The 18538-nt window shown below is 39.4% G+C and overlaps 2 protein-coding genes across 4 annotated transcripts; both read left to right on the plus strand.

Annotated features, from left to right (window-relative positions):
• The first annotated feature begins 234 nt into the window (after positions 1-234).
• Positions 235-5902, plus strand: LOC137109219 (V-type proton ATPase catalytic subunit A-like). Its single transcript, XM_067494774.1, has 16 exons — positions 235-359; positions 688-892; positions 1254-1362; positions 1563-1691; positions 1883-2097; positions 2175-2312; positions 2400-2551; positions 2701-2863; positions 3037-3145; positions 3287-3409; positions 3719-3833; positions 4135-4198; positions 4306-4509; positions 4890-4984; positions 5084-5255; positions 5379-5902. The coding sequence occupies exons 3-16, from the start codon at positions 1281-1283 to the stop codon at positions 5469-5471; spliced, it is 1854 nt and encodes a 617-aa protein (XP_067350875.1). The 5' UTR covers positions 235-359; positions 688-892; positions 1254-1280; the 3' UTR covers positions 5472-5902.
• Positions 5903-7682: 1780 nt separating this feature from the next.
• On the plus strand, positions 7683-18407 carry LOC137109029 (palmitoyltransferase ZDHHC23-A-like). Of its 3 annotated transcripts, XM_067494350.1 has the most exons (9): positions 9613-9737; positions 9863-10498; positions 11602-11769; positions 12488-12725; positions 17327-17466; positions 17568-17647; positions 17770-17883; positions 17989-18090; positions 18175-18407. In XM_067494350.1, exons 1-9 carry the CDS (start codon positions 9622-9624, stop codon positions 18192-18194), a joined length of 1614 nt encoding a protein of 537 aa, XP_067350451.1. In that variant the 5' UTR covers positions 9613-9621; the 3' UTR covers positions 18195-18407. The 3 variants fall into 3 exon arrangements, with proteins under 3 accessions (XP_067350449.1, XP_067350451.1, XP_067350450.1); XM_067494349.1 differs by lacking the exons at positions 9613-9737; positions 9863-10498; positions 11602-11769; positions 12488-12725 and adding an exon at positions 16773-16947; XM_067494348.1 differs by lacking the exons at positions 17327-17466; positions 17568-17647; positions 17770-17883; positions 17989-18090; positions 18175-18407 and adding an exon at positions 7683-8227 and having other exon boundaries at positions 12488-16932.
• The last annotated feature ends 131 nt before the right edge of the window (positions 18408-18538 follow it).

The following is an 18538-nucleotide window of genomic DNA, read 5'->3' on the forward strand; positions in this document are numbered from 1 at the left end:
ATGCAGGATGCAGGTGTGAGTCATGTAAGGTTCATCTATACTGAGTGGTGGGCTATTCTTGTGTAGCTATACAACAAAAATTACAGTCACCAGCAAAAGCAAGCATATCAAGCCAGAAGAAGGTTAGAGAGGACAAAAAGGTTCGCCCTTTCTTTTGCACTGTTTATTTATTTACTTGTCCAGATGATCTTGGCCTCGTTATTAGCTGCTGATGCTCTTAAGCTGGCCTGGGTCCTGGTGCCACCCTGGTACACAAAGAGAAACCTAACAACTACAAACAGAGAAAGAATAGTCACAAAGGTGGGAAATACGACTCCAGAGCTCTGTCGGTGGGGATATCTTCACAGTTTTTCATTTGTGTAAGTTTGATACCAGAAATCATGCCTCTTGTTAATATCAGCCATGAATAGATCCTTTCCTAAAGCTGTTTTAGTGGACATGATAGGGGGAAAAACTCCACAGTCTTGTTTTGTGAAAACATTTATTCAAATGTATATCTAAAGCTAACAGGAGGCCTCAGTAGCCCAAGGTAATCAAATGAATGTGCAAATATTTTTAGTTGTCTATAAATTAGGTTTCTCACAGCAGTGCTTCCCTGTTGGGTTGTATTATAGAAGAGAAAACATTATCTTTTTTAAGCGAACCTTTGCTTAAACATTTGATAAATATCATAACTTATCATCCCAGGAAACTGTAGAGCGTCGGACGCCTTGTTGGCTCTATAGTCAGCCAATCACGTTTTCTCCAGTGGCACCGGGGAGCTCGGCAGGTGATAAGCAGAGATAAGCTCCTCCTTAGCCCTGTAAGTGACAGTGCAGTGCCCGGCAGGTGATGAAGCTTCCCCTCAATGCGCTACCTTAAACAAACTGAACTACTGCAAGATTGGACCAAGGTGAGATATTAATACAGTTGCGGACTAATTGCTTACAGTTTGAGCTGTATTCTCAATCTTGGACATTCGTTTATTGTTTATTATTTTGGCAACATGCACTGAGGAAGATATCGCTGTTAATGTTTGCTGCAAATCAGTTTCTTCTCTGCTTTATGTATGTGAAAGGTTACATCAAGCTAGTAAATAGAACATATCCTCAGTGATGAACAGTTGTATTTGAGTTTAATCTATCGCACTCCTGATTGAATGAGACACTTCTGAATGTTCGTTTTAAAAGTAGAGCATTTGTCCTGCAGCTTTTGATTGAATCCATTGTTAGTTAATGACCTGTAGCTGCACTGTCTCGTTTTCTTTCTTTCAGGAATTGTAAAGGACAGAAATTATCAAAATGGAAACATCAAAACTGCCTTTAATCCAGGATGAGGAACGAGAAAGCAAGTTTGGATTTGTACATGGAGTTTCTGGACCAGGTCTGATATACTGCCCTTCTTCTGAACTGGTTAGATTGCAATGTCCAGCATTTGATAGGTCAATTTAGCCATGTGGGCAATAAAGAAATCATCTCCCACAAAAACTTGTAAAATATATACACATTTTCAGCATATTCGTCATCCAACCAATTGAAATAAAATCATTGAAGTAATTTCTTTCTTTTTTCTTTTTTCATCAGTCGTAATAGCTAATTCAATGTCAGGTGCTGCCATGTATGAGCTGGTTCGTGTAGGTCACAGTGAGCTGGTGGGAGAAATCATCCGTTTAGAGGGAGAAATGGCAACTATTCAGGTCTATGAGGAAACCTGTATCCCTTGCAGCCATTGTCCTGTCTTCTGTAGTTAAACATACCATATCAAAACTGAATTTGGATAATAGATTTTTACAAAAGACAATGTACATTTTGTTTAGAGCCACAACACAATCTTTGTCTGTTGACAAAACTAGTTAATCATAGAGGTTGCAGTTTGTTGTGTTTTCCTTGACTTCATGTTGTAGCCGGTGTGTGTGTTGGTGATCCGGTCCTTCAGACAGGAAAACCACTCTCTGTGGAGCTGGGACCAGGAATAATGGGCTCAATCTTTGACGGCATCCAGCGTCCTCTAAAAGACATCAATGACCTCACTAAAAGTATCTACATCCCAAGAGGAATAAACATTGGTGCTCTTAGCAGAGACATTAAGTGGGATTTTAGCCCAAGCAAGAATCTTCGAGTAAGAAAATCACAGTTTTGTTTGCACTTGGATGTCTCTCCTCCGCAATTGTTTTGATTGTGTCCCCCCTTTTCCAGGCTGGCAGCCATGTAACAGGCGGCGACGTCTATGGCATAGTGTTTGAAAACTCCTTAATCCAACACAAGATAATGGTTCCACCTCGCAAGCGAGGCACCATCACCTACCTGGCCCCGCCTGGAAATTATGACATATCTGTGAGAGTTTATCCCAAATCACTTTGGCCCAAATTCTGTTTGATCAAATATTCTGTGAACTTCCTATTCCTGTCTTTTTGCATTCAGGATGTAGTTCTGGAGCTTGAATTTGAAGGCGTGAAAGAAAAACTGAACATGATGCAGGTGTGGCCAGTACGACAAATCCGTCCCGTAGAAGAGAAACTTGCTGCAAATCACCCGCTGCTGACTGGTCAGCGAGTTCTGGACGCACTTTTCCCGTAAGTAACCATTTCAAGAAAAAAGAAAAAATAAATCAGTATTTTGCCTTCATGAATACAGAAACTCAAAAACGGGTCCAGTTGTAGAGGCAAGAAATCTTTATGCAGTTATATTATAATATATTATGTTGACTGCTTTTGCTGTATAGTTGTGTGCAGGGTGGCACCACTGCCATACCAGGAGCCTTCGGATGTGGAAAGACTGTAATCTCACAGGCCCTGTCCAAGTACTCCAACAGTGACGTCATCATATATGTGGGCTGCGGTGAGCGTGGTAATGAAATGTCTGAAGTGCTGCGGGATTTCCCTGAGGTTGGTGGTTTTCTGCAATGTGCTTTGACGCTTTCAGCTACTGTAGCTCCGAGTTTGTAACTGAATAGCCAAGTAAAGAAGAAAAACTCGTGATATTTGTTTTGAGAGAAAATAAAAAACACATAACAGAGTCGTTCACATTGTGTGAGGTTTACATTGGTCTTGTGCAACAGCTTACTATGGAAGTTGACGGCAAAACTGAGAGCATCATGAAGAGAACAGCGCTGGTTGCCAATACATCCAACATGCCTGTGGCTGCAAGAGAGGCTTCCATTTATACTGGTACAAACCATTCACATCATAGAGTGTCATTGTTTCTTCTATTATTTTATGGCTCCTATATATTTTTTCTTGTTTCTTTGAAAGCTGTGGAAAAATGCACATTTCATGCATTTGTAAATTTAAATATAATTTATTGCGTAGGGATCACACTGTCTGAATACTTTCGAGATATGGGCTACAATGTGAGTATGATGGCTGACTCTTCATCTCGATGGGCTGAAGCTCTGAGAGAAATCTCTGGAAGACTGGCTGAAATGCCTGCTGGTAGGTTCACTGGTTACGTGTAATTTACATGTACTTCTGAACATATTCAGATTTAGATTTTAAATAAATGAGCACAGATGTCTAAAAACATATTTTACTTGACATCATATCATGTTGTTTGTAGTCATCCACAAAATTTGCTTTTTTATCACATTTTAAAGTAACTTACTGTGCAGTAAAATGTGCAAAACCTGAGGGTCAATTAATACTTTCCAAATGGGCTTTTTTTGCATTTCTTAAGATGCAGTCAAACAGTAGATAAGATGTTGTGAGTCTGTCACAGTTAGTTGTGTACGTTGTCCTTCGTAGACAGTGGTTATCCTGCTTACCTGGGTTCCAGGCTCGCCTCCTTCTATGAGCGCGCTGGGCGTGTGAAGTGCATCGGAAATCCAGAAAGAGAAGGCAGCGTCAGCATTGTAGCAGCGTGAGTTGACAACAGGGATGAGCAGAGAGAACTACATGAAACTTTTTTTTTCGTATCTGCTCTACACTTCCAGACACCAACACATACATTCAATAGTGAAATGAACGTGCAGTGAGCCAATTAAAAAGTTTTAAGATAAATATGTTCATAAAAACAATGTTCTTGGTTCTTTAAGGCTTTAATCACCAACTTCAATTGAAGTTTTCTTTTTAACATACAAGCATACAGAGAGAGTTTAGGCTTTAGGTGCATCATTTTTTGTTCGCATGACATATTATATGCTATGGTGAATTTCACTCAGTGTTTCGCCCCCTGGTGGAGACTTCTCAGACCCCGTCACTTCAGCCACACTGGGAATTGTTCAGGTAAGTAATGGGTAGTGCTTGATTATTTTAATTCGCCTCACCGTCAATATTACTCCCTTAAAAGCCATCCTGAGTGCGCCACTGTTTTATTGTTTTCTTCTTGGTAGGTGTTCTGGGGATTGGACAAGAAGCTGGCTCAGAGAAAGCACTTTCCCTCTGTAAACTGGCTGATTAGCTACAGCAAGTACACACGAGCTCTGGATGACTATTATGAAAAGAATTACCCTGACTTAGTTCCTCTTCGTACAAAAGCTAAGGAGATTCTACAGGAGGAGGAGGACTTGGCTGAAATTGTGCAGCTTGTGGGCAAGGTGAGGCAAGGTTAAGATTATATAACATGGTAACACACAGTATGACCTCAGAGGCAACGAAATACCTGTGAAATGCAGACAACTGAAATTTTATCTGTGGCTCAGATAACAATTACTGTATATACACAGTACATATGGTACTAAATCTGTTTGCATGAAGGTCAGAGGATCAAAAGGTAAGTGTAATTTCACTTTATTGTAATTGTGTTATATTCCTATTGCCCCCTTTTTTAAAGTCTGTTAATAAGTGTATTTGATGTCAAATCAGATTTATAGAATTAGCTGTAGAATTAGTCATTTGAACTTTTAAATGCTACACAATAAAATAAACAACTCTGAAAAAGGGATTTGGGTTGACATTGATATTCTCCTGTACACAGGCCTCCCTTGCTGAGACTGACAAGATCACTCTAGAAGTTGCTAAACTCATTAAAGATGACTTCCTGCAGCAGAACAGTTACAGCACTTACGACAGGTTAAAATTAACTCACCAATCACCAAACATATACTATTTCAGTCAGTAGGCCTGAAGTGGTGCTGTGAGCTTTAATATTTCTTCTTTTCCTGAACATAGGTTCTGCCCTTTCTACAAATCTGTTGGCATCATGTCAAACATGATTGCTTTCTATGACATGGCCCGACACGCTGTTGAGACCACAGCACAGAGTGACAAGAAAATCACCTGGATGATAATTAAAGAGCATATGGGAGAGATTCTGTACAAGATCAGCTCCTTAAAGTTTAAGGTTGTTACTCATTTTTGGAAGAGATGATGTTTTTCTCATGTTTATTTCATGTTTTCTACTTTTATTACATAGCAGTTCTTCTGTGTTAACATAATGCCTCTCTATGTTCAATAAATTCTTTAGGACCCCATTAAAGATGGCGAAGCTAAGATTAAAGCAGACTGCGCCCAGTTGCTGGAGGAAATGAGCAATGCCTTCCACTCCCTGGAGGAGTAAATTTTTACCTTCAAGCCCCGTTCTCAAGGACCATATCCTCAGTGCAAAACAGTGCAAATTAAAGAGTGCATGTTCTGAATGTCTGCCTGGTGGGTGAAATCATTGGGCCCCAGTCAGGTGACACTCTGGCACTCAGCTGCTACTGACAACAAAGAGTGGAAAGATGAGTGTCTTTTGCCTACATGTGACAAGTCAAATGGGATAATGAACAAGTTTAAAGGGACAGAAGCACTGTGTTGTATCGGGGGGTTATAGAATTCTTCCACCTTTAATTTCTCAAGTGTGATTCCAGATTATATACTTTATGAATGGATGTTTCTGTTGTGTTTTTAAAAATTATCAATATTGTATTCATGGTTTATTGCTGTTCTCTTAATCAAATGCATCATGTGATGTGCAAAGTTGTAGTTATTAAAATCATTGGGCCCGAATTGATCAAAATGACATCTGTTTATTTAAAACAACTGAACAGGAGTGTAGAACTTTGTCTTCTACTTTATGAAGACAAACATTCAGTAGAAGACTTTCACCTCTAGGTGGCACACACATGCTTCAATGTGATGTGGGTTTGATTGATGGACTAACCTTTTGAAATCTAATATTTCCTTAGAGTAATTTTAGGACTTTTGAAATAAGTTGGGGGGGAATTTATACTTTACATTACACAATGTATGCAACTAGAATAGGTTTTTCCTTAAACACTTCATGATGTTCAGACTGTGTGAAATATGACATAAGCATGAAACATTAGTGCACTGTCAAATATTCACATCATCACAACATCATATGGGTCATTTTAAATTTATCTCCCTAATATTCCGCCAACCTCATTCCATGTTATTACCATCTAAAAACTACCTGCCAGGGGACCAGATCCAAGTCCACACAACAATGTTAGGTTTAATTTGGAATAAAAATTATTATTTTTAAGGCAAAGGATTCTTATTGGTTGTGGAAAAGGGTAGCACGGATATTGAAAAAGTAAATTTTGAACTGTGCAAAAAAGTAGCACTTAAAAAGAAATTTATTTTTAAACTACAACAAAAAACCAACGTTAAAAGAGGGTAACTCACAACAGTTAAAACTTGAGCGCACACACGCACTAGCACCCACAAACACAATAACACAGACGATGCGGGAAACATAAACAAAGAGAGAAGCAGCCTTTTTTCCTGATGGATGATTATTTTAATGGGGTTTAATGTGGCTGTTTTCTGTCTTATCTTTAAAGAAAAAACTGCTGTTCTGCAGAAATACAGTGGCCATCTGCACTGCACAAAACATGTTAAAGACAATTAAAGCCACAGACTTTAACGCGTTAGAAGCCCATCACTGCACACAAACATGACAGCAAATGATTAGCTGCGTGGCTTCCTGTTTGCAGGGCTCACTCCTAGTGCTGTTCTTGTTGCAAATGCAGCATCCTTGCAGTTTGCTGATGTGTAATCTCTGGCATGCACTTTTAGTTCAGTCTCTTGTCTACGTCTCACAGCATTAATTCCTCTAAAATAGATTAGGGCCGCTATCTCATGTTCCGGGCTCCATCGAGACTAATGGAAGCATAACCCTCAAGAGCAAGAGCAGCATCTTTTCTCTGCATTGATTCCATCCATCCAGACTCACGCTGGACATTAAGAGGTTTCAGAGGTCTTGGAATATACCAATTTATAGCTTGTGCACCTGTCTTTCTCCTCTTTTCCTGTTAATGTAATGGCTGATGAGCAGTGCATTAACAACACATTAACAAAACCATACATGGGTTTGCTCACATAAAAGTGAAAGTGGAAAAGGGCATCACCTTCAGTTCATTTATAACACTTGTGACTGCCTTCAAATTCAGAACAACGCTGCCTTTGTATCATTTGATCTTTTGTGAGGCCTTGTTGCTTAAGTTCAGCTGTCATTTGTTCTCACTTACAATCTGTCAAGTATTTGACCCTGCAGTGGGATAGCAGGAAAGAAAACTTGCCTGCAGGAATCCCTTGTCAGTATTAGTATACAAGTATGTGTGGAAACATAGGCTTTATTTTACAATTTTACACATGAGCAGTTTTGCCATTGATTTCACACGTACAACCTTCCAGAGTTTTCTGTGTGTGAGCAGAAGTTCAAGTTGCTTATGGGAGGAAATATGATCCCGGAGGGTGGAGCTGCCCTGTGGATCATCGCTCACTCCCTCACCATCTATGAGTGCCTGTCATGTTTCCAATACGCACTCTCATCTAGCTCAGTGTGGATTATCAGGGCCATGAGAAGAGGTATGAAAGAGTTCTGGCTTCCTGGCTCCCTCAACAAGTTGAGAAAGTGCCTATATTTACCAAGCGTGCCAGAATTAAAACCATAAATGGTAAATGGCAAAACCCGGCTGAGTATGCTAGAGAACGACTTTTGAACTATTTAATGATATTTGAGAAAGGTGGAAACGTTAGCTGGAAAATGCAACACAATATTAAACCACTTGTCAGGAAAAATCCAAGTTGCCTCCACTGGGACTCTTCCATCGTGGGAATCCAAGTAATGAAAACCATCTCACTGGACTCATGCGTTGTCGCCGCAGCACCATCAGAGCAGAAAAACACCAATTTCTTTTTTCAACACAAATGACTGATGAGAAACTGGGCTGCTTTTTTTTTACCCCTTCAATACTTCAGAGAAGGAGCTTGATGACAAGGGGTCATCTTTCCTCGGAAAGAGGAACTCTGACATATCGGCCCACATGTTTTGATACTTTTGCAGTTTTGTTGTGGAGACAAAAGGTAAGTCCATAGACAAAAGCTTAATTCTGGCTCTATGAAGGTGAATTTTCCTATTAGCGCAAGTAGAAATTATGGATAAAAAGATAAATAAGTCACTGCTGGTGAGTAATAGTGATCAGTGTCAGACATTTCTGAGTCTGAAATATAGCCATGAAAAATGTTGCCATGAAAAACCACACAAAAATTGTGTGTCTTGTAATTTTCTCTGTGTATTCCTGTATAGATCAGGGTCAGGCTGTATGTTACAACCCTGTAACACTTGGGTTACAGGCTATAAACTGGACTATAATAATAAATCACATTGACAGTTATTACAATATATCTGAAAGTGTTGAGGGCTTGAGTTTGCTGGCCCAGATAGTTTATCTCTGTGGACACAGTGGCCTTGTTTCAACAAATTACATTAGAAGCTCTTGGGGATGTGAAAAGATGTAGAATCTTCAGACTAGGAAAATCTTTTCGTGTGTTACAGGCTGATTCCAATATACTGTAAGATGCTGTAACCTATATAATACTGTTACTTCACACACTACTTACTGTTATTATTGTGTAGCTTTATACATTTCACATTAAGTGCTTTGTACTTACAGGAGGATTACAGCTTATGTTATTACAAACAGTAAAAAAGAGTAGTAGCTGCCATCTGTTTCCGTCTGGTTTGCTTTGAACACATCATTGTTATTGTGTTTTTGCAGTGTGGATTTATAAATGCACCTTACCAAATTATGTTCTGGAGTTCATAATTTTTTATAAATATTAATGTTGTTTCTGAGATGTTGAACCTGACTCACTTTTACAGGTTGTCATGTTTTATTGTTCACTGGTGCTATTGTATATTACATAATGCATATAAACCAAACATCTGATTTTAATTTAGCAAAAAGAGTCAGAGGAATAGTTACAGAGCATCCAATACGTTTAAAAAGTTAGTGCCTCTAAAGGATGTAGTGAAATTTAAAATGCTTCAAATTATTAAATGTATAACTATAATAAAATAAGCAAAAACAGTGATAACAAATATGACATGAGTGGACCATGAGTGTGTGTGTGTTTGATAAGTTTGAAATGTTCGATTCATTTGGTAAATCTCAAAGAATGATAAAGAGCTCTTAATTAAAGGGTACACTGTACTCTTGATATTTAGGTAAAAAGTGTTCATGGGGAGTTTTGGCCATGTTCTGCCTTTGATAACGCTATAACCCATTTTATGTGTGTGTGTTTGTGTGTGTATGTGTGTGTGTGTGTGTGTGTGTACTACAACAGTAAGTTACATATTTATCATAATTAGCTGTACCTCTGTAGTTCACTGTTCAAGATCATTAAGTTTTAAAATGATGGCATTTTGTGTTCAAATAACAGCTTGTAAATGACAATATTATCTTTAGCCAGCAGAAATGAAATGGGAGAAGTTAAAGCCTCCTGAGCCAGATGACCCTATGTGTTGCTGTGAATGTGATATCTATCAGTATGGTTGCTGTGACTGTGAAAATCTGGATGAAGCCTTTAACAGGTATGAAGAGTCTAGTGTTGAATCAAATATTCACTCAAATTTAAATAAAGGTGGCATTTTGGGAAAAAATAAAATAAAACAAAAATACTTTAAATACTTGTAGCAGTTGTATTCGTCGTTTGTAGGTGGCTGAAAGACAAACCACCTAAAAGTGGATGTCAGTCTCCTGTTCTTGGGGCAATGATCGACAACCTGGAGATCTCTATGATCCCAGCGCTGGTGCTGCTGCCTCTGCTACTTCGGGTTGCAGCTCTGCACTTTCTGCTGGGGGTCATCATTCTGACAGTCCTGCCTGGACTGGTCCTCTGGTACTACTATGCCACACACCGAAAGAAGAAACGCACCCTCTTCTTCCTCACTCTTGCACTCTACTCTCTGGCCTACATGTATTACTTGTTCATCACAGAGATTTTGCCACGCGGGGATGTCACCCAGCTCCAGGTGTGTGCTGTGACGTCTGGGATGATTTTCACTCTCATTTCTCTGATTCACACCAAGAGAGGCCCAGGATTTGTGACCACTTCTCTACATGAGTTACACAGCCAGCGTCAGAAGAATGCAAAGGACTCTAAAGAACTTATTGGATCTATCCTATCAGCAGCCTCCTCTGCAGGGACTTCAGCAGAATTACAGATGACAAAAGAGGTCTTAACAGCAAAATGGAGCAGGTGTCAAACGTGCAAAATAATGCGACCACCGAGGGCTGGACACTGTCGGACATGTGGGTCATGTGTCCAGCGTCTGGACCACCACTGTATCTGGTGGGTTGGATTTCTTTTATATATTTCTTGTGTAACTTCCTTTCTTTTCTGCCTTGTGCATTTAGAATTATGATGAAATATATACCTAAAATGTACAGTTTAGATTGCTCCTTTTTAAAGCGCACACACACTAGGGCTAAACCTGATGGTGCTCGTAACTGCATTGTTTGGCTGGGCTTGACATCATCAAATAAGCTGCACCATTTATGCTACTCAACAAGCAGCAACCATATCTTTTAGATAGACATACATCTATCAGTGATTAGTGTTTAAATGTGACTTAAAACACATTTTCTCCTTACCTATGTTTTTACTGGCTATGCAGATATGCTTGGTCCATTCTGTCCTATTTTTGCGATTTTATAGCCACCTTCAAACAACAATAGACAATGGAATTTAGTATGCAGAACCTAACTTGAAAAAAGCGATACTTAAAAAACTCAAATGTAGTGTATGTTTCCAGAAGCACAGTTTGAGTTATTCAAAATAATCTGCAGATCTTACTATAACAGTTTTATTTGGGAAATTTTTCTTCCAAAGGTATTAGCAAGAATATCTCAATCCATCTCGGGACAACTGAGAGGATGAAGCTTTCGATGAAACAGTTTAAAATGTTCTTGTCTGTGTGCTTGGGCTGGCCGACATGCCCTCCTGCTGTGCACACTGCCAGGATGCCAAGATCCAGTCCTGCCCTGGGCTTACATACGCCACCAAGTGTGCACCTGCTCTAAAACTATTCTCTGTAAATTGTTTTACAACTCATTAATTGTGTCCAAGTAGAGGTACTGTTGCAATATTTTGCAATATTGCTTCACTGATTTATTATTCACTGTAGTTTAAAACTACATTTCATTCAACCATGCCATATGTGTATATCAGCAAACTACAAGGCATGATTGTGCAAGTGGACAAGAACAAGTAATATGCATATAGACCTCAATGTAAACCTAAAAAAGTACTAGTCATTTCTTTACATACCCTGGCAGGTGTATGCTTTCCAATTATCAGGCAATGTGTTGTTGCTTAAATTGGCTGTTTTTGGGTTTAACTGGTAAATTGTCATGTGTGTCTGTGTCATGTGTGAACGTGTTGAGATGTTGTAGGATAAACAGCTGTGTTGGACAGGCAAACCATCGCAGTTTCCTGCTGACCCTGTCTGTGTTCGCGCTGACCTCTCTGTATGGGATTAGTTTAGTGCTTTGCAGCATCTGTCCTCAACAGTATCTAATGACAGCTCTCTTCTACTGCCCCGGCGTCTACAGTCAGCCAAGGTACACAAATCTTTGTATATTGTGTTTCCTTTGAAACTTCTACCAGCGTCTTCAAACTCAAACACACCTGTCCTGCCACTATTAAACCTGTTGAAATTGTGTTATTTACAGTTTTTTTAAAAACATATATTTATTGTTTTCTTAGTACAGACAAACATGGAAAATATGGCAATTTTATCATTTGTTTCACTTTGGATTGTGGGATGTTGACTGAAAATTAAATTGGATTAATAAGCGCATGCTTTTTTTAAGGAATGTTTACAAAAGCTTTTTACTGCAGAGATATTATAAAAACACCTTCATTGATACTGAACTTGCTTCTGGTGGTTCTATTTTGGGTAGTACATGTACAAAAATGCCATTAAAATTCCCACTGACTTTCCAATATCAAAATATCTTTCTTCTTCTAGCTGAAAAATGCCTCCAGATGACATCACTTGGGAGGAACGTTCAGATTATGTCATCTTGTTGGTCACACTATGAAGGTTGTAATCATGGTCAACCTGCTTTTCCAGACCTCATCCAGATGACATCATATGAACTTCTAATAATAAAAAAGATTTTCAGCTAGAAGCAGACAGAAATTGTAATATAGGGAAGTCAGAGGGAAATTTAAAACCATTAACGCACATTTACACACTAAAGTAAAGCCACAAAAAGCAACTTGAAGTGATGACAAAGGCAACAAATAATATTCACTCTTTCTTTATTCTAATAGCACGGCACTTTGCTTCACCTGTGCATGGTACAGTGGCATCGTCACAGGTGGATTGATTTATCTGCTGGTGATACAGGTTCTGAACATCAGCTTCAATGTGACAGAGCGAGAGGCTCAACTGGCTCTGAGGAACAAAACAGGCCAGAGCCGCCTGTGGGGACTCGTCATCGACACAGGAGAGCACTCACGTGGCTTCTATCAAAACTGGGTTGAGTTCCTAACCATGACAGATGCCTCGGTCTCTACTTGCTCCAACCTCACAGATGTGGTCTAGTTTCACTTATGTCTTGATAACAGAAGATGTAAATGCAGCATGTGTGAAGAATTCAATCTAACGTATTTCTTAGAATCAGCTCTTGACTTTATTGCATTCTACCTGTTATATAATACATTAAACTCATTTTAATTTGTGAATTCTTTATGCTCTGTGAGGGGGTATTAGTCATTATATTTCAAACTAACACAACTATATGGGTGTAAAATAGGGTGTAAATGGCCTTAAAGGTTGTGTTGTGACTGTAGTAAGCATGTTCATCCTTTGTACAGTGAAGACCTTAGATGTAGATTTTCAGGTTTCACCTCACGATGGAATCAGGTGAGGTGGAAGCATTCTAGAGACATCAAACTTGGAGAAATCCCAGGAAAATATCCTCCCACATCGTGTTGGACTTCTTGAAACAACTTCAGCCATATCTAAAAGAACATCTACTTTCATCTGCTTTACTTGTCTTATTCAATTAATATTCTTCTCTGTGGTGCTGATGTTTATGTCCTTTGTTTTCTCATAGTGCTGCTTGCTTGCTGCCCTGCGATACACATTTACAGACATTCATGATCTTTTCCTGTAAAAAATCAGATACAAATCAAACAAACATCGCGTCTTGTGATCAATAATATTTTTAAACCTTTTAAAAAATGTATTTAATGTTTCAGTCCATACATTTCCCATTATTTTCTATTATCATTTCTCATAATGCACACATTGAGTGGAGCAAAGAATTATACTGTTGGAGTCAACACACTTCCTCTGTTTAAATAACTTTACCAGCTCCACTGCTCCGTGCTTTCATGACCATGGCTTCAGTGAGCTGGTCAGTTTGGTCTTTACTCTAGTGCCACCTTCAGATCAGTCTGTGCGTTTTCCATAAAGTTGCTCTAAATGTGCTAAATGGACAGTCGCTCCTTCATTGTTCTCTATGCTTTAGCATACACATTAAACAAACACACACACACACACACACACACACACACACACACACATATATATATATATATATATATATATATATATATAGAGAGAGAGAGAGAGAGAGAGAGAGAGAGGCCAACTTCAAGTCAATTGCACAAGTCAACGTCAAGTGCAGCACATACCAAGGAGATGCTATGTCCCTGCTGCTGTTGTACATAGGCATGAACCCCCTCAAGTACCTGCAAGGAGAAAGGCAAGACCTGAGAAGTCAGCTAAATGGCAAGAACAAAGTCCAGGCGATAAACACCTACACCCTCCCAGTCATCATGTAACCTGCTGGCACAATAAGCTGGCCAAAAGAGGATGAAACAAACAAGATCCACAAATACAAGAGGAAGATGACACCATGTGATGAAGTGCTTAGTGAAAACTTCAGGCTGCAGACACCAGAGGAGCAAGGGAGAGAAGAGCAGGAATCTTCATGGAAGGACAAACCCCTGGACGGTATGTACCACCATCAGAGGTGGTGGAGAATGACAGAGCTAAGATCCTGGGGGACTTCCAGATACAGACTGACAAACTGGTAATGACCAAGCAACCTGACATAGTCGTGCACAAACAGAAGAACAAGGCTGTGGTGGTAGATGTAGCAATCCCAAGAACATCAGGAAGAGGTAACACAAGAAGCCTGAGAAATACCAAGGTTTGAAAGAGTAGTTAGAAAAGATGTGGAAGGTGAAGGTACAAGTGGTACCTATGGTAATAGGAACAATGGGGTCTGTGATCCTCAAACTGGGAGAGTGATTTCAGCAGATTCCAGGAACAACATCTGAGATCTCTGTCCAGAAGTCTGCAGTCCTAGGAACAACTAAGACACTGTGCAGGTCCCTAAAGCTCCCATGCCACTGGTAGAGGACACAAGCCTGAAGGAAGGAATAAGACCTCCCCTAAAAGAAGGAGCGAGTGGGGAATTTTTTATTTATATATATTTCATTAGTTGGAAAAAGCCTTGTAAATGAAGAAACTCTCAGCTGTATGTGGTTTTAGCTTCAATTCTACCTCATCTTTCACCTTGGTTGCTTTAGTTACTATATATGTTTAGTCCATCTATTTATTCCCAGCTCACCACACATATATCAGGAGAGAAAAAAATCCCTGAGGCCAAACATGTTGGCATCACATCATTTGGACAGAATCTCACTTTCAGCCGTATGAATCTGAGCACACATTCCCTCCTGGGATAGAACTCTGTGTTCATCTGCTTTTTCGACAATGAAATTATGAATAACTGCCAGTGGGCTGGTTCCGCTGGTACCTGCCCAACTTAAACAGCACCACTACCATGTTTATCAGATGGCTTGGTATAATGTAGGTAGTTCCTTTTTTCCACACTTTGCTCTTTCAGTCATTCTGGATTTTTCTTTAATTAGTTTAAAAAACCTTAAAAAAATCTTTTTGTAAACTGAAATGTGTCCATGGCAAAGCATCCATTACTGTTTATGTTGAATACTTATGGCCCATTAACCCTGGAGGACTAAACTCTTTTGCTCCAGTGCCCTCATGCGGCCAAACTACTGCTGTAGCTTGAATGCTAAAGGAATAAAGAAGAATGAAAATTACACAACACACTGTTTTCAGTTTATGCCTTTCATCGTGCCCTCACTAAATGTTCAGTCTATGCTATATATAGTGTGTTTGTGTGCGTGCCTTGGAGCTCCTTTTCATCACATGGCAGATGTTTTTATCAGTGACTATGTTAGAGATTCTATGAGATTTTTCATCAAACTTTTCCGCCATAATTTCTGTAGGGTAGATGGTGGTGTTAAATAAAATGTTCCTGGCATTTATAAAAAAAAGTGGGGATGTGAGCATGGAGTGCAGCAATATGATTTAACAAAGGTAACGCCATATTCATGTCATGTTAGTCATATTAGAGTGTATTTACGAGCCGGCACATAATAAAAGATTGTTAATCTGCACAATGCTTCAATTAAACAATTTGTTGTCAAAATGTAAAGTAGATTCATAAATCTGCACATTCCTGCAACACATTAGTGTGGCAATTAGTAAATTGTGCACCATTTAGCTGCAGCTACAGTGTTTTGACTTTATGTTCAAATATATAATCGTCTTCTAGATGACTTTGCTTTAAATGTTGGTTTTCTTGGTGCAAAACATGTTTAGACTAGCAAAGCCTGCAAGTAGGAGAAATGTTTGAACCATGGCATGTATCTTCTTGTGTCTGACTGCATAGTCTGATTCCAACTTGTTACACAACCTCATCTTCTCAAGAACCCTCCTGCCTTTTTACCAAACCATCTATTTTGTTTATCTTTCCGGTTTTAATTCTTGTCCACCTCAGTTTAACGGATTGGTTAAGAAATCTCAGCCTTAGAAACAGCAGCTGATGAAACAAAAGGTCCACTCTGTGGATATCTTTCAGCAGATTAAATAGAGTTAAACTCCATTTCTAATTTCCTGTGTACCGCTTCAGTTTTATTCCATCTGCTGATGAAGACCATGTGACACACCAGGAATTTGATACCTTTGGGCATATCATGTCAGAAGGGAATATATTTACAAACTTCAAGCGCATTAATGAGACACTAAAGTTCTACAGGAGAGCATTTCAGTTCACCACAAGTCAGTGCTTGATGTTTTTGACTATCACAACTGCTGACAGCGGAATTTGATTCTGTGAACTCTGCCATAGAAGGTCCTGGAGAGCAACCACGGTGGTGTTTACCACTTTTTGTTCCTGCTCACACACACAGGAAGTTGCATAACATAATGGAATTATCAAACGTGTTGCTTTCCAACCTTACCTAAGTGAAAGACAGGATAGAGTTTTGACCCAGGTTTTTCAGCTTATGTCATTTCTTTGAACCATTCTGCTGTCTTGCTTTTGCTTCTTGGAATATAGATTGAAGTTTTGCTCTGGCAGGGCTATAAACCAGCATTTGCCTGAAGCTTCGCATGTTTGAACCCATCCGAGCTCCAGGGCTTGTGTGGGTGTGGGTGTATGTGTGTGTATGTGGGTATTTGCTGGCTAGGAGGGAAAGTAATCTCCCTCTCCACTATATAAGGGGTGGTCAGGCAGAACCTGAACAACAGAGCTCCAGATCTGTCGCAACACTCTTTTCCATTATTGTTGACTGTTGACGGACCCTCAGCTGCTATGACCCAACTGCTAACAGTGCTGGGAGCTCTGCTCTGCTCCTTGATGGTTTCCTCTGAAGTTGTGCCACAGGCCGACTTCAATTTACAGCAGGTAAACACCTGGTTGTTTATTTATATTTTAGTTATAATATAAATTTAGGGTGTGTTTTATTATTTTATTATTTTGTTATAATCTGTCAAATACAAAAAGTTATTTGATAGAACATATGAAGTTAGATAAAATAAATATAAACTCATGTTTATAGTATCTTTTTATGTTCGCTTTTCATAATGTAAACTTGCTTATTTTTCCCAGCTATTTAAATAACATTTTGTAAAGCATGTGAGCTCTTGTCGGAGTTGTAACAATATGTTGCAATACAGCAAGATGGTAAAAACCTTTTCAAATGTTTAAATTTCCTCAAGTCTAAAATGAATTCATCATAGTATATTTGGTATTTTCATTGCATTTCGGCTATGTTTGCCTGCAGGTGGCAGGAAAATGGTATCTGATTGGAATTGCCAGTGATGCCCAGTGGTTTGCCAATCGCAAAGCCAGCATGAAGATGGGCACGGCCATGTTAACCCCAACTGCTGAAGGGGACCTGGACATATCATTCGCCAGTCTCAAGTGCGTGTGAGAGGACAGATGGGGAGAAAGGAGATTTACATAAGTAAAGAACACACTAACACACTGACACACTAAATTGGGTTCCTGTGGTTTCTTTGCAGGTCTGATGGTTCTTGTTGGAGAAAGAATAGCGTGGCCAAGAGGACTGACGTGCCTGGGAAGTTTGCATACACATGTCAGCGTGAGTGAAGCCACACAAGTGCACGCAGACAGTGAACACACAGAGGCATGCAAGCAACAATTACAGTTAAAGTGTCCAGAGTACTTCTGTTTCTACATGATTTATTTTCCTTCCTCTGTTAGGCTGGGGGAGTGAGAATGACATGCGCTGGGTTGATGTAAAGTATGACGAGTACGCCCTGACCCACACCATCAAGACCAAGGCGGGTGTTTCCACCATTGTCAACAAACTCTATGGTGAAGTCATCCTTTCCTATGAAGCCGCTCTCTGTTCGATCACTATAAATTTGTCCAGACATTAAATACATGTGCACAGTTGCATGACTTATTTCTATTTGACAGGCCGTGGAGTGGATCTCAGTACTGACCTGCAGGAGAAGTTCAGGCAGTTCTCCTTGGAGTCTGGCATCCTGCCTGAAAACATTGTTTTCCTTCCAAAAAATGGTACGTTTTTTTTCAGTCAGTGTAGAGGTTTTACATAAATTACCCTGTAAATAATAAAAACTTCTTTTTCTGTTGCTTCTTTAGCTGAGTGCCCAGCTGCCTAGTTTTCTGCCCTCTGTGTCAGCGATGCATTTGAATATTCTACATCTCTTCACTTCCATGAACACATCATTTACTGTTTATCTGCTCTACTCTTTCAAACCAACCATGATGTAAACCCTGGTTTCAATATGTCGGTTTGCTGTTATCTGCAGTTGTAACTTAGCACTTTATAGATCCATGCATTCAAAGATTAAATGCTCTGCTATGAATTTTAATATATGCCTGGTTTGTCATTTATTGTTATTTTACAATAAAACTAAATTTTCCATTTATTATCCATTTTCACATCCTGTGAGGAGTGACTGGGTGACCAAGTGCACCCTGGGTGGTTCATCAGTCTGTCTCA

This window comes from Channa argus, chromosome 24 (assembly GCF_033026475.1).
Source record: "Channa argus isolate prfri chromosome 24, Channa argus male v1.0, whole genome shotgun sequence".
Taxonomy (NCBI): domain Eukaryota; kingdom Metazoa; phylum Chordata; class Actinopteri; order Anabantiformes; family Channidae; genus Channa; species Channa argus.

Bases quoted from the DNA above. Each gene is read 5' to 3' on its own strand.
- LOC137109029 (XM_067494350.1), top strand. From the start codon at position 9,622: ATGAAATGGGAGAAGTTAAAGCCTCCTGAGCCAGATGACCCTATGTGT. The intron at 17,467-17,567 runs GTGCGTGTGAGA...GTTTCTTTGCAG, and splicing joins ATATCATTCGCCAGTCTCAA to GTCTGATGGTTCTTGTTGGA. The intron at 18,091-18,174 runs GTACGTTTTTTT...TTGCTTCTTTAG, and splicing joins TGTTTTCCTTCCAAAAAATG to CTGAGTGCCCAGCTGCCTAG.
- LOC137109219 (XM_067494774.1), top strand. From the start codon at position 1,281: ATGGAAACATCAAAACTGCCTTTAATCCAGGATGAGGAACGAGAAAGC. The intron at 1,363-1,562 runs GTCTGATATACT...TTTTTTCATCAG, and splicing joins ACATGGAGTTTCTGGACCAG to TCGTAATAGCTAATTCAATG. The intron at 1,692-1,882 runs GTATCCCTTGCA...TTCATGTTGTAG, and splicing joins TCAGGTCTATGAGGAAACCT to CCGGTGTGTGTGTTGGTGAT.